General features: G+C 39.3%; 1 protein-coding gene across 2 annotated transcripts; it reads left to right on the forward strand.

Moving 5' to 3' along the window:
• The first annotated feature begins 255 nt into the window (after window positions 1-255).
• LOC131431627 (tubulin polyglutamylase TTLL13-like) lies at window positions 256-14,639 on the forward strand. Of its 2 annotated transcripts, XM_058597453.1 has the most exons (6): window positions 256-867; window positions 11,922-11,990; window positions 12,224-12,517; window positions 12,591-12,747; window positions 12,814-13,965; window positions 14,036-14,639. In XM_058597453.1, the coding sequence occupies exons 1-6, from the start codon at window positions 533-535 to the stop codon at window positions 14,447-14,449; spliced, it is 2,421 nt and encodes an 806-aa protein (XP_058453436.1). In that variant the 5' UTR covers window positions 256-532; the 3' UTR covers window positions 14,450-14,639. The 2 variants fall into 2 exon arrangements, with proteins under 2 accessions (XP_058453436.1, XP_058453437.1); XM_058597454.1 differs by lacking the exon at window positions 11,922-11,990.
• The last annotated feature ends 1,886 nt before the right edge of the window (window positions 14,640-16,525 follow it).

Genomic DNA, 16,525 nt, shown 5'->3' on the forward strand with positions numbered 1-16,525 from the left:
CATTTGAGCTACGAACCACGTGACTCACTCATATCGTTATTTCCATCCTGGGGAGCGAAACCCGATAGACACCGTTTAGAACACCGGTTAGTTATAAAACAATTTTCCGCATATCCTTTCCCGTCCATTGTACAAGTTTCCAACACAATTGAAAAGTAAATAAATAACCGTATCCATATGGACCGCCTTGGAGCGGGGTCTGCTGGAAGTATTTTTAGTCAAAACGGCAAAGTTCAGTCACTTCCAGACAGTGGTTCGGTTCGGTTAGGAATAATTGGTACCGTTAGCGAATGCTTCTAGGTTTAATCAAACGTGTGTTCAGTGCTTCGGTGTTCATAGCCTACTTTTGAAACGAGGTCTTACTCAATCGATTACTGTTTTTGTAAAACTGCCAATGTCAAACATTACAATGCTGCATCGGAGCAACAATCATTTCGACAACATTATTTAGGCCATTTCGGAATAGTGTGGTGCTCTCCAGTTTAGTTCGCCAGATCAGTAGTGGTGTGTAAATTGCGTATCCGGTAGGACAATGCTACCTCGCCGAGACAACCTAGTGAAACCAGCTAAGCTTACTACCAAACGGAAATCGTCCAGTGAAGATGATAGCTGCGAGGAAGGATCGAGCACATCCGGCACGACGGACGGGTCCAGCTCAAGCTCCGGCTCGGACTCGGAAATGGATACCACCGAGACGTCGTTTTCCTCGAAAAGTGCCGTCGAGTGTGTCGGAAGCAGCAAACAGCAAGGATTACTCAAAGTCAATCATAGGTCCTACGCCGTATATTGTGATTCGGGTAAAAATTCCAAAAGTTTCTGTCACAGTGTGAACGTCGAACCGCCCGACGACGTCCGAAGGGATCCTAAGTGAGTAAACTGATCTGTTTGTTCCATCGCAAGGTTCCATTACACTTCCATTGGTGTGTTTGATCAATCTGTGGATCTGGAAATCGTAGTGCTTTTTGGTGTGGAATTGTTTGGCAAAGTATTTTGGTAAACTAAACTGTCTTGTTTTACTCAGCAAAAATAACCACAAAGCAGAATTTAGCAGTTTATATTTTTATTTCTACTTATCATTTTGAACAAATCGATTTGGAATATGGATATGATGTGAGATAAGAATATCATAAAATTTGATTTGATAAGATAAGTTTCACGAACGATAAAACTAATTACTTTTACGGATTCTCTAAACATGATTGGAATGTTTATTTAAAACATTATTTCAATTGAATTATTAGATATAGTTTTGAATTTATCGTTTCGGTGTTCCACAATGTAGTATACTTATTCTGTATTAGAGCTGGTACAATACATAGTTTGTATTATTTCCTCAAAACAAAAGCTCAAAATTAGTGTTTGCATGCGTGATTCAATCCGTATGTTGGTCTTCTTTATTCATCAGTTGAACTGATCAGTGAGCTTCAGTGGACCTTTTGAAAATTTGTTATTTGTCATGATCAGATGATGGACTTAAGTTTTGTGCGTTTGTTTGTGTTCTGGGTGGTGTTGATTGCTCTTGGTTATATGGTAATATGGTTAATTAAAGATTGTCATTCAATTGTACACACTTAAAACTCAACACGCAATATTGCTAATGGCTCAGTTATAAATATTAGGTTTTCCGAGATTCATTTAGTAGATATACTATTTTTTCAGAAATGTGCATCTTTTTGCAGAGATTTATGATCAGTGATTGACAAATATCCCGAAACCAGAAAATGCGTTTACCGAAATTTCGTTGCGATATTATGTTGAACTGCTAATGCCACCTAATCCGACAGACGCAGACGTGAAGTTAATGCTTTTCGTCAAACACTTATTTGCACCGAAGTTCAATGTATTTCCTGACGTGCCGAAAGAACGAAACAAGTTGACAGCATACTATTCGCTAAAAAGGTTGTAGTCATTCAGGGGCTTTGGTGCCTCGTTTGTGCAAAGTCATGTCGATTTTTTGAATATTTTTTTTTACTGTAACTTTCGGAAAAAATGAAACTTTGTTTTGAATGAGAAAGACAAATTTTTACGTGAAAAGCTGAATTTTTTGCGTTTTTTCGTGATTTTGTTAACTTACTAAAATTTCTCGATACACATACGATTCTGAGATCACCCTCCACTTGATTGATCCACCTTGCTCGCTGCGGTCCTCTTCTTCTTGTACCAGTCGGATTAGATTCAAGGACCATTTTCACTGGGCTGTCGTCCGACATCCTTATGACATGCCCAGCCCATCGTAGACGTCCGATTTTAGCTGTCCGTACGATAGGTGGTTCTCCTAGCAGCTGTTGCAATTCGTGATTCATACGCCGTCTCCACGTTCCGTCTTCCATCTGCACTCCGCCATAGATGGTCCTCAGTACCTTTCTTTCGAAAACACTGAGGGCGCGTTGGTCCTCTGCCAACATAGTCCAGGTCTCGTGGCCAGGGTTGCAAACGGTACTGGAGAATGACACGGAACAGCAGACATTCAAACTGCGCAAATGACAGCAGTCGCCGATTGTACTTCGTCACGACTGCAGGAGATGAAAAATGTCATAGGTCTCATGACATTTTTTCTGGTGAATGTCGCCGTTTGCTCTCATCGATAGCTGTTCTAATCTTTTCAATCTGAGAATGGCTAGCCACAATAAACAGTAGCTCCTTCCAAATTCAACAACTTTCGAGAGGCAGTCGCCAACAAGGCTTAACTTTGAAATTCGTTTTATGTCGATTCTCATGAGGTGTAGGGGGACATGCACAAGAAAGTCTTGCTTCCCAATGCAGACGGTTTTTTGTGTATCCTTACGTGTTTTGTTTCTCTGCACTCCCGTTGGAAGGAAGCGGTTCAGTGAGAAAAGCAAAGTAAATGCTTTGACTTCCAGAATTTGGATGCACTTTTTCGATCAAACAATTGAAGCCCGTTTAGCATGAACAAAAATTGTAGAAGTAATAGGAGCGCCAAACTTATTCTCTCTGCTGTAAGATTTCTTGCCTTTGCGTCATATTAGAAAGGCAAAAGCTGCGCTCCTGATACTTCGTGAATGAAATTTATGTAAATAATTGTAATATTTTTGAAACATCTGCATGAACAAGCTTTGTGATTGAATTTTTTCAAAACTGAAATTGAACCGATAATAAAAACACCGCCGTTCGCATTAAATTTATCGTCACAGATCAATCACAGCGGATATAACAGTCCCATTATGAAAATGTCATGACATTTTGAGCTCGTGACATTCTCGAAACCCGTGACCAAAAATTAACAAAGCAGTTACTTTTCCAGTAAGTACCTACACTACCACAAAGCGAACGCTGTGGCTTTGACTGCTGTGAGAGAGTGCGACAAAATTAACTGCTCTCAATATTGCTGTCGTGTGTCGTGGCTCTCATGATTGCGCCAAGCTCTCGTGTCATTGCGAGTTGGCTACTGTTGAACGTAGCAGCTGCGCTTATCGTTGGCAGTGACTGTCTTATGCTTGGTAACAGTATAAAAAAATGTCAAATTTTCGCACCCCTGCTCGTGGCCATAGAAAACAACCGGTCTAATTAGCGTTTTGTAGATGGTCAATTTCGTGCAGTGGCGTACTTTTCTCGATCGGAGGGTTTTTCTGAGTCCAAAGTACGCACGATTCCCTGCCAAAATACGTCTGTGTATTTCTCTGCTGGTGTCATTGTCGGCGGTCACCAGTGAGCCCAAATACACGAACTCGTCAACCACCTCGATATCGTCACCGTCTATCAATATTCGTGGTGGGATGCGTTGTGTTTCTTCTCTAGAGCTCTTCCTCTCATGTATTTTGTTTTTGACACATTTATGGCCAGTCCGATACGCCTAGCTTCAGCTTTCAGTCCGATGTAGGTTTCCGTCATCTTCTCAAGGTTACGTGTTACAATATCAATATCGTCAGCGAAGCCATAAAGTTGTACGGACTTTCGGAAGATCGTGCCACTCGTGTCGATCCTCGCGCTTCGAATCACACCCATCACAATCAAGGCTGTATCTTGTGCTTCGCCATTCAGATGCTCGTCATAGTACTGCTTCCACCTGTCGATCACCTCACGTTCGTTTGTGAGAAGGTTACCACTGGTATCTCTGCACATTTCGGCCTGTGGCGTGTAGCCTCTACGTGAGCGGTTCACCTTCTCATAGAACTTCCGTGTGTCATTTGCGCGGTACAGCTGTTCCATCGCTTCGCGATCTTGGACTTCCTGCTGGTGCTTTTCCCTCCGGAAAACCGTGTTCTGTCTGTTCCGTGCCTGTCTGTATCGTTCCTCGTTCGCTTCGAACTACCATTCCTCGGAAGGCTGCAAAGTTTACGCATCGTTGACCGTTGTCGTTTGTTACCGCGTGCAGGCTCTCCAGCCCGATCACGGGTCTGTACATTGCCTCCCGGCCTACCTGAGCATTCATGTCGCCGATGACGATTTTTACATCCCGCCGTGGACAGCTGTCGTAGGTTTGTTCCAGCTGCGCGTAGAATGCTTCCTTCTCGTCATTGGGTCTCGTCTCATGTGGGCAGTGCACATTGATGATGCTGTAATTGAAGAAACGACCCTTGATCTTCAATACGCACATCCTATCACTGATTGGCTGCCACCCAATCACGCGCTGGCGCATCTTGCCCAACACTACAAACCCCGTTCCTAGAACGCTGGTTGTCCCACAGCTCTGGTAGAAGGTAGCCGCTCGATGCCCACTTTTACACACCTTCTGTCCCGTCCAACAAAGTTTCTGCAATGCTACGACATCGAAGCCGCGGATTTGAAGCCCATCATGCAGCATTCGGTCGTATCCTGGGAAGCCAAGCGATTTGCAGTTCCATGTGCCAAGCTTCCAATCATAGTCCTTATTTCGTCGCGTAGATCTTTGCCGATCATTCCGAGTTGTATTTCTCTCTTGATCGTGCGTAACATTTGTTTTCCGGGCGGCTTGTTAGGCCTGCACCAACCTCCTGTCTGGCTGGGGGGTCATCGTGTCAGCCCCGTTTAGAGTCCGACACTGACACAAGGACGGTAATCAGCCGCTCCTAACATGGAGAACAGACGCTGTTTCGAGCCGCCCCAACATGAGGAACAGACGCTCGGGTAGGCTTGCTCTCTGTAAAGAGAAAGTAAGCCCCCCTTCCCTGTCAGCATACGACCAAGGTCCCTCCGGGGTTGGTTACCCGATCTTTCCTCGCACCCCAGCTGGCACTGCGGGGAGGTAGGGATAGGAGTTACTGGACAAGAGGCTATGAACCACATTGGGGCCTGAATTGCGCATTGTCCAGTCGTTTACCAACTACTTTGATGCATGTGCTGTTCAAATCTCGTTGCCCCTTTTCTTATTTAAAGTAAATACAAGTAGGCGCTTTTATTTAAAAAAAAAGTACTTTTGGCAAACTGTTGACTGTTCGAACTGTTGACGTAGACCTCCACAACTATTGTCAAAATATTTGTTAATTTCTGTTTTGAACATTTTGGAGGAAGTATTTTCGTCTTTCACTTCAACCAAAGAAAGTATCAATGCCAACGTCACTCGTTCCCTTATGACAAAACGAACAAATTAACGTTTGTGTTTCGCATACACTTGTTTGAAACATACTTTCGAAAAATTCTTTGAATTTTCTGAAAAGTACTGATAGTCTCTATGATTCATCTCGAAATGAAATCCTTTTTGTATCAGGTGTACAACTTTGCTTTCGCCGTTTTCCGATAGGTGGCTGTACCGGCTGAGGCTGGTTAAAATACATAGATGATAATGCCTTTAAAGTGAGTGTGTACAGTGCCTAACGAATTGTCATCGCCGTTTCAGTGACAGTTGTTCTTGTTTTCGTATTATTCACGCTCGAAATTGTCTGTTTATGTGCTCAATTCTCGCCATTTGCGGGAAGTTTTACTTTTCTGTTACAATTCGAAAAAAAATGCAACTGAAGCGCATCGAATGCTTTCAGAAACTTATGGTGATGCTGCTCTGAGTAAAAGAACGTGTCGGGAGTGGTTTCATCGTTTTCAAAATGGTGATTTCGATGTCGAAGACAAACATGATGGTGGAAGAGAAAAAACCTTCAAAGATGAATAACAATTTACTACGAGCTCTTAAAACCGGGTGAAACCATTATAGGAGATCGCTACCGAATGCAACTGATGCGCCTTAGTCGCGCGCTAAAAGAAAAGCGGCCACAGTATCAAGAGCGACATGGCAAAGTAATCCTCCAACACGACAATGCTCGGCCTCACGTCGCAAAAGTGGTCATATGATCGCTTGTACGGACAAGTCGATTCGACTTAGATGCATATTATTACCCTTGATCGAAATCATCCAGCACTATCAAGTCGAGTCGAGGTTGTCCAGCACTTCGAATGTGAAAAATCAGCAGAAACCCGAAAAAAATCATTGCCTCTCATGCAAGGCGAACGGTGCATAAAAATTCGCCTAACGCCTATTTGCTTATAAGCACATTATCATTTTCCATGGCGTTAACGAACCGCACAGAGTGATACGATATTCGATATTACAGAGCGATAAGTGAAAAATGTTCAATTTCATGAGTACTTTTTCACAAGTAATAACGAAATGAGCTGCAAATTTGTATAAAACTTACTGATAAATTTATCTTGTTGTCAGATCTTGTTAGTTGGTGGATATGTAAACCTACTTTAGGACTACATCCAGATCTATGTGAACCAACTTTAGAACTACAACTAGAACCAGATCAGACTTCCGGTGCCGAAATTATAGGGCGAGTGTCAAAACTTTCAAACCATCATATAAAATGACGATGCAAAACCGGTACGCATCGGTACGTACAGATACGAAAGAAGAAAACACTACTGCCTTAGCGAACGTGAGTGCACAGCGTGCTTTGTTTAATTTCGTATAGCATGTACAGGAAAGCGAAAAGAGAACAAAAACTCACAACGTTTTCGAAGCACAACCGAGTTCATTCGGATTAAAATTTAGTTGAAAAGGCATGCATTGGAAATTACAGCAGCCGGTTGTGTTGTAATACTGTCGATAAAAAACAGTCAATGATATTTACATACATGCTGTGATTACAAATAATCATATTGATAATAATGTCAAAAATAAAAATTCAATCATCAAGAATGTATTATGGTAAGAGAGAGTGTTCGATTACCGGCACCCTTTTTCTTTTTAGCTCATAACTTCTAACTTAGTGCACATTATGCGGACATCTATACATCAATGGAAAGCTATAGTCCCTGGCTAACAACTGATCAAGAAACAAAGTGGATTCATTTGATTGAAAAAAAATGTTAAATGTTAATGTTAGTAAAGCGATACATTTTGGCCATTTTAAAAAAGGTGTTCGGTTACCACCCCAGCTATTCAAAGAAAAAACAGAATTTATTCTTTTTGGAAAACATTTTGAAAATTACAAAAAAAAATTTTTGGTTTCGAAAGTTTTGATAGAATCCGGTATTAAATAACGAAAAAGATCTATTTCACCTCATAAATATTCAATCCACTCACCTTTCCGGTTGATGCTCTTCAATTCTTGATACTCTAAAAACAGTCAGAAAAATTTTGTGTGTTGATATTTACCTAACTAAAAGTTATTTTGAACACAGCGAAAAGTAAAAGTGACTGTTTGCTTCGCATTTTGGTACAAACAGAACGTGCTGCTAATACACACACATATCATTTGTCGGATTGAGGCTAACTGCTTTCTGTCAAAAGTTACGGTGGTGTGCCGGCAACCGAACACCTTTCCCTACTATTTGAAAATATCACTCCCCATTTCACATGAATTGCATTTACAGTAGTAATAGCAGCACAGGTTTACGTTTTCTTTTAGTTAGGTTTAATCGAAAAAGTTCATGAGAAGTAAATCAAGCAACTTTAATTCAAACTAAGTCCTTGTCACTATAATCAACACTCGAATGGAACTTATTGTATGTTGATCAAAATGTCTAATCATCAAAAAATTTACGACACAGATAAGTACGAAATATTCAAAGCAGTTTTTATAACTATTTGAACTTGTATTTGATGGTTGTAAAAACTTCTTACGACTGTTGCGATCACCGGGTTCCGGCTCTGAAAATCGATTTTTAATGAAATATTACCGAGAAAGGCAGGTCATTACACCACTAGGGGAGTTAAACCAGGTTTTTTTTTCTTGATTATCGTTCCGGTAGTGATAAAGCTTACGCTTGCTCGACCACAGCTGCATATTACAGCCAAATCAAATATTTTTTGGGAAACTTTGCCTTTATCTTTGTCCTGAAAAACTGCTCTAAGTCGTTCCGTTGCATAATAGGCTTAAATTCTTTCCATTATCACGCAGGAAAACGGTTAAGTACAGCTTGTGAACCCGGGTTTTAGCCGTCACATTATGTTATGAGCAGTGCTTGAAAAAAATCAAGCGTTTTGTAAGCTTTCTTACTGACAGATCCGGATTTTCATGACGACCGGGCACAATTACTTTTCGCACTTGTTCTTCTACCGACGCCAACTTCGATCTAGAAGTTTGTAGTATCATCAAAAATTGATTTTACACAATGAACAGACAAACCGACGACTCGACCAGACACTCCGAAGAAAAAATGGAATAAATAGTGTCTGTAAGCGATTTACCACCAGTTACCATTTATTGAAAAGCCCCTTGTTAATAACAAAAGAAAAATTCTCAAGCAACACTGTCATGTTGCTATGAGTTAGTTACCAAGATACCTTCACAAAACAAAAACAAATTTTAATATGCAGCTCATTGAGAATATAGAAAGTGATTAGTACAGAAAGCTTCAGTAAACTGTAGTATATTTATTCAACAAGTTATTTTCTTGATCGGATTTAAGGAAATGAAATGTAGATATGATGATTGGAACACGAATAAAACTGCTAGATCTCAATATTCACTGCTATATAATAAAACTGCTAGATCTCAATATGAAACTATATTTTCCAGGTCTAACAATAAAGAGTGCATTCTAAAAATCAGCTTTAAATATCGGAATCACTAGCTCATGAAGAAGATTCCAGATTAAACGGAAACAGAAAAACATCAACACGATTTCAACTATATTTTCATTAATTCTCAGCCTGATTACTAGCGATAGACAACATCAACAACTCACAAGGGGTAGAAAGTCAAGAAATTTTCTAAATGGTGTAGAGGTCCCAACAACCCTGAAAGATACGAAGTCTATTCTGAAATTTTTTGGGAACCTCATTATCAAAACCAACGGGTGTTCTCTATTTCTTTTAAATAAAATACAATCGGATCCTCGATTGGTGGATAAATATGGTCCACTAAATCGCATGTTTTGTTTTGGAGTAGGATATATTTCTAGCTCTAATTATAACATGTTATACGATTTCTTTCTTCTTTCTTAACATTGTACATTTTAGAAAATTTTAAAAACTAACATATTTCAATACAATGAATAAATGAGAATTGAAGGAAACGCTTAAAAATCATTCACTAATTTTATTTTATACTATTACGTACATTAAACTATCTGAGGAGAATGACAAATACAGTAACGAATAAAAACAAAAGGATATTCCCTAGTGAATCCAAGCTTCTGCATTGCATTCGATCATTTCAATATCAGTGTAGTTTTTTGTATGTCCGTTTCCTTCAAGTAGATTTCATTTGAGGTATCATTATTTATCGTTAGTAGCATGGCATAATTATTTTGAATGCCAAATCCCTGTATTCTTTTCAAATACATTAGTACTTTGTAGTCCTCAATATACAGTAACCAAGGTTATGGTAACTGTTATTCAAAATCAATAAAATATCAACTTGTGTTGCCAGTTTGAATATTTTTCCAAGCAATTTCGTTTTGACATTACGAGTTACTGAGGGGTAGTTAAATTTGCGATACAGTTTTAATAGATGAGTGGCTGGTCGTGTCGTCGGACGAACATTCATCAGTTTGCGAAATATTTCATTCGTTGCTGAAGTAAATTCAAAGACATACGTACATAGGGGTGTCCAGATTTTGTCTCGAACAAACCTTATCAGTGGTGCCTTTCTCCAGAAGAATGACAAATGATTCATCATGATACTGCAGCTCCTTGTTACGCCACTGGATTGTGTTCACTATCACCGGACTCTGTATCCGACGACACGACCAGACACTCTGAACAAAAATCGGAATAAAAGGTGTACTTGAGCGAATCACCACCAGTCACCATAATGTTGGATTACCCCTAGGTAATATGATAAAATAAATTCACGAGCAACACTGTTCTGGTTGCTACAAACTAGTTACCTAGATACCTCAATAATGTAAATAAATAAATTGTTTTTTCGTTATAAGCAATACAACGAACCTAAATCAGATAATAATTCAAATTTTAATGTATTTCTAGGCAAATCGAAAAATTTTAATTATTTCAGCAGAAGGTCAGTTGAATCAACTCAGCCGAAATGAATGAATATTTTCGTCAGCTAAGTAACTTGACAAAAACATCAAGGAAGTGGTCATTGTGGCCGATGTGTTCCATTCCACAAATTCGCTAAGGAAAAAATGCCTCCCAGTGAAACCTGTGTTCTGTTTGTGGGTATAGCAGAATCTAACTCGTAAAATTTATCATCTTCCAGACTGATTGATTATCCTGAGTTGTCTAATAACTCGAACACCTTTTTCGTCGGTTAACTTGCTTGCCGTATGGAAACTGTTTCTAATAGCATTTTCGCTTGAAGCAAAACCAATCCCACTTGAGGTCGGATCTGAGTTTTGACTTCAAGCGAAGACGACAAATTTATTAAGAATTTTGGCGTACTCTGCCATTTTTAGCAGTCAGCGGGAGATGAAGTCAAGCGCAACTCAGGCTTAAGATTGTTAATATAAATGTTCAAATTGAATCACATTCTTTTTACCTGGTAATGCATATTTTTACAAAAACTCTTAACAACCATTTACTACTAAGTATCTTTTACAAAGCTCCAATATCCGAAAGCGTTGATAAATGAATTAAAATTGGATTTTCTGACTAGAAGTATGATTAGAATGACAAGAATATTTTCAAGTTTAATCCTACACAATGAAACAAAACTATTTCACATTGTTCATGATTTTTATTTATAATTTTCAGATGATAAGATCTGATTCTGTGAAATACACATCACTTTACAAAACAACGGCACGCCCTCGTTTGCACCCGGCGGTAGATCCGTAGATATGATTACGATTGTCCGTAACCGTTTCGTTTTCTTGAGTAGGTTTCAGGTTGGCCGTAGTCGAAAAAATTGTCAAACAGAACATCATTCAAGCTATCCTCCTAGATCTAGAATACTTACACGCAAAAACTACTCAGTAGTACTAATTCTGAGGTCTTCACGTCGAAAACAAAATAATCATTTTGATATAAGTACAAGTTATAAGATTTACCTTTTATCTTTCTCATATAGAAAGATTATTTTTAATTATTTACTCTTTCTTCTACTCTACTCTACTCACATAATTGCTTTACTTTATTTACAGTTTTCAATTGAGCAGAGAACGTAACCAAGGCTATAGTAACTATTATCCAAAAACTAACAATTTACCAATCTGTGTTGCTAGTTTTAGACTTTTTCATGAGATTTCAGTTTTGACATTACAAGTTACTGAGGGGTAGTTAAATTTACGATACAGTTTTAATAGACGAGTGGCAGGTCGTGTCGTCGCTGTATCCTAGGCTCCAATAGTGCCTGTTTCAGTTCTTCCTCCGAAAATCGGATTGAAATAACACTCTACGAAACACCATAATCATGCACCAAGCTTTTAGTGAAATCCCACTTTACTAATATTTTTAGGGAATGGAATGGAGGAGATGATATGAAAATACTATGAAAGTTTTTTCTATGTGAATGCTGAAATGAAATCGATATTTTTTCATTACTTTGAATGGATGTGTTTTGAGACAATAGTAGTTTTTATTTTTGTATATAATCTCTATAGTACATGGAATTTTTAAAGTGTTAATATTTCTTTCGCAGTCACAATAAAAAAAATAATAGCACCAGAAACGACCAAGTTGTACATAGAAAAAAGAAATCGAAGAAAATGTAAGATTTTGTTTTTGTCTTTCTTCGCATGCTAGAAACTTTTTCCGGTAGTAATCACATCGATCAATTCACGGAACTGAATGCAAATCTATCTGTAACTTTGAACAACATTTTTTGAATTGATCGATCATGGCTCTTCCTGTTTGCCTCTTCCCACGCTACCGTGCATGTTCATGTTTATGTCCCCGTACTTTTTCGATCGCTGCTAAGTCTCGTCCTTTTCTTCATTGCAGACCACCAATCAGTATTTGTATATTGAACAGCCGCTACGACATCATTCCGAGAATCTGTAGACGACTCGGTTACCGGCTGGTCAGTGAGAACGAACACTGGAATGTTTGCTGGACGGATTCGCTTGTCGGAGTCGACTTCTGCCGGGATATGCGACGTTTTCAGAAAATCAACCACTTCCCGGGAATGTTCGAAATCTGCCGAAAGGATCTTCTGGCGCGGAACCTGAACCGGATGTTGAAAATGTTCCCCACAGAGTACCAGATCTTCCCGAAGACTTGGGTCTTCCCGGCTGAGTTTGTTGCTAAGATGATCCGTTTGTGGCCCGGGACAAGTCTTATTGAAATGCTTTCTATTTCTTCTTTCCAGCTTGGGTGAAGCCATCGCTTACAGCAGAACACATCGCAGTAAAACGTATATATTGAAGCCGGATCAGGGTTCACAGGGTAGAGGAATATTTCTGACGAAGAATTTGAAAGAGATCAACCCTAGGGATCGAATGATTTGTCAGGTGTACGTTCACAGGGTGAGTGTAAAGTCATTCGTTCATTAGTCTTTTGTTCGTTTGACAAACTGTATTCTATATTGTTAGCCTTTACTGATCGATGGTTACAAATTCGATCTACGAGTTTATACACTGGTCACATCGACAGATCCGCTTCGCATATTCGTGTACAAGGAAGGTCTAGCACGGTTTGCAACGAACAAATACCGGGAACCGTGTATCACCAATACTTCCAACAATTTCATGCATCTGACGAACTACTCAGTCAACAAGTACAGTCGGTGCTTCTCGAATGACGACGAAGTTGGTAGTAAGCGTAGGTTCGCTACTCTCAATCGAATTCTTACCACGGAAGGGTACGACATTGCAGAACTATGGAGTAACATAGACGACGTGATTGTGAAAACTGTACTCAGTGCGTGGCAGGTTCTGAGGCATACCTATCAAGCAAGTTTTCCAACGCACGATATCATCCAAGCGTGTTTCGAAATTCTAGGGTTCGACATTTTGATAGATGCAAAATTGAAACCGCACATCTTGGAAGTGAACCACTCTCCCTCATTTCACACCGATGAGGCTATTGATCGAGAGATAAAGGAGGCCCTCATTCACGATACCTTCGTGATGTTGAACCTCAACGGTGAGGTAAAGAAACGCGTACTTGAAGAAGATAAACGACGAATCCAAAATAGACTTTTGCAAAGACTGCGTGAGTATTCGAAGTCGAAAGAAAATAGTAAGGAAAGTAGTAGCGATAGTAAGAATGGAGACGATGATGACCCTAACTCGGAGGATCGACTAGGACCGTGGGGCGAACAAATCAATTGGGAGGAAACTCATCTGGGAGGTTTCCGAAGAATATTGCCAGCCCCCGGTGATCCCGATCGGTATGCCCATCTCTTCCTAGCTCAAACACAGGCTTCGGTTTACAACGAAACAGCTGCCAGTAAAAAGCGCGAAGAGTGTGCCAAGCAGCAACGGATCGAGTTGGAAGAACGCTTCAAGCACAATCAAGCTATGCTGAACAAAAACAATCCAAGAGGTGCGAAAACGCTGTGTGCGGGAGAAGACGGAGCCCTGTCGGCACTGAAAAAGAAGATGAAAAAACGAAAACCAAAGGTCGTCAAGAAACGTGACGAATACAGTCCGGACTTTATCGTTGACTACGAGGAGCGAGAACGAATAGCACTTTTAGCGCAAAGAGATTTTCTTATTCGAACCTGTGGTCTAGTACAAAACGTAAGTCCTTGTCAGTTATGACCGATCGAATGTCATCGTCTCATTTATTGTTTTTTTTTTTCAATCTCAGATATACTTGAACTTCAACCGAAACAAGATACTGACTATGTCCGATCAACGCAAATACAAGGACCTGTTCGCTAAACTGATCGCCAGCGATTCGCTTCAGCAGGAACAATCGAACCCTTCAAGCACCACCACATGTCTTCCTGTGCTTCCGAACCATCACGGTGGCAACGGATCTTCCGGAGTCAATCAAAAATTACATTTAAAAAGTTTAGTTACGATCAACGATACTGCCTCATGGATGCAGGTTACGGAAATGCAACTGCCCAGTAGACCACCGTTACCGTATCTGTTGGCTTCGCAGCCTACGAACTACCGGAGCACCAAGTCAACCATGGCCCGTCAGGTCACCAATGTAGTTAAACGGCACAGTATAGATACCAGACAGATGTACTCGGCCTCCGATAAGGTCATCTAGTAGTGAGCACGGGCGGGTAGTGTTCATGTGCTCGATACCCGCGCTTGATCATTCGAATGTAAATGGCGGAATATCGCTAACATCTCTGGTCCCGAGTGGCATTTGCAGTCTGTATTTAGTTATTTTAATTATTTTCGACTATACTAATCAAACTTAGTCTGAGGTTAAAATTATGTGTAAATAAATTTATTGTGAGCTATTTAACGCTGTTGTCTTATTTGCTTTAATTGACTTGAAATAACATGAGCCATAACAAATATGTCGTTATGAAACCTATTTTGAAAATCGAAGTATATGAAGTCCGATGATCCTTTCTACAGTTGCATAGACTGCAGAAAGGATCATCGGACTTCATATACTTCGATTTGAATGAAACTTTGCACATGTCTTCAGCATGGCAAACCATTGTACAACAAGATGATGTAGTTTCGTTCAAAAGAAGAACAAATTGGACTACTGAAAAATTAAATAGAACATATGAAATAGACGTCCATTCCGGTTACTATTCCGGCTTGTTCCACGAGATTTGCTTGGTAAATACCAACCTCAGATTAAATAATCTAATTTACACCCTCATTCTTATTTACGTTCGTATTCGCTATACGACGAACGGGTACTTTCGAACGAATACGAATAAGCCATTCTTGTTTTCACTCGAATGAATTCGAACGCGACTCGTTTGCCACAAAATATTGAAATATCAGTAAACTTCTTCAAAAAAATGCTAAGCCTTGATGAAATCAGTCCAATTCTAGTGATAAATCATATGCGAAACGCTAGAATGTATGCTATTTTAGCTTCAAACGATACGTGTATTCGAACATCATTCGTACGAACGAAATGTTCCATTCCCGTTTATGGACGAATAGACGAAATGCCGTGGTTTCGATTCGTCAGTTTAATGTTGCGAATCAACCGTTCGAACACATTGAAAAAAGTTTAACCGATTTCAAACAAAATTATTTTCGAATCTAAAGGTGATTTGTAATGAAATCATAAATTTGTGTTTTGCATGAAACATTTAAAAAGCATAGCAGTATAGTAAAATGCTGTTTTTTCTGGGGAGCCCTTTGAATATATGCGAGGTTCAAAGTTTTTACGCATCCATTTTACATCTATTAAGTACTTTATGGAAAATACGCCATGGGTAAACATGCTTTATTTTATATTAAATGCATGATTTTACTAATGTAATAAATATATAGGCTATCGAAAACATGACAAAATTGTAAGAAAAATGCAACATATTTTTCGCCGATACTACTGATCGGACTGCTATTTTGAAAGCTTTTTTACTTTGCATGAAGTTTAATTTGAAAATTTCATTCACCATAGAATAAAATTGGTCCTGAGTACGATGTTTATTTATTATGTAGCATTCGTCACTTCCCTGATGCTTGGAATCTTCCTTAAAAAAAACTACCTGCGCTACCGATCCTTCTTTTGCACAGGAAACGCGTACGTACACGTTCGAGTGAAAACAAGAATGGCTTGTTCGCATTCGTTCGAAAGCATGTGTTCGTCGAATAGTCAATACGGACGTAAGCAAGCATGATGATACAAAATCAACGAAAAAACAAGTCAAATGACAAATGATATCAAAGATTTTTATTTACAACTCAAATCTGTACCAGAACTTATAGTTTAAAAATGGATGGGCGTTGTTGTTATGCATATACGATGCTTAAAAGTGTAATTGATTCGAACGTAAACGGGAATACGAATTTGATATACTTTCGAACGTATCGCATACGGCCGTAAACAAGAATGAGGGTGTTAATCTAATTTTACGAAATACTACCTTGATCTAAAAGTTCCCGGAATTTATTCAGAAAAGTAAAAATACAACATTATTAATCAAAATCGATATTGTCCCCTTCAAAGTATTTCCCATCGACTGCAACACACTTATGTCAGCGCTTAATTCAATCCTCGAAATATTTTTTATATTCAGTTTTCGGTATGGCTATCAGAGCCATCTACGTTTTTTTTTCATATTCTCATTGAGTACTGAAACACGTTCCACGGAGTGGTTTCTTGAGTCGATCGAATAGGAAAAAGTCGCAGGGAGCCAAA

The sequence above is a fragment of the Malaya genurostris genome, chromosome 2 (genome assembly GCF_030247185.1).
Source record: "Malaya genurostris strain Urasoe2022 chromosome 2, Malgen_1.1, whole genome shotgun sequence".
NCBI classification, from domain to species: domain Eukaryota; kingdom Metazoa; phylum Arthropoda; class Insecta; order Diptera; family Culicidae; genus Malaya; species Malaya genurostris.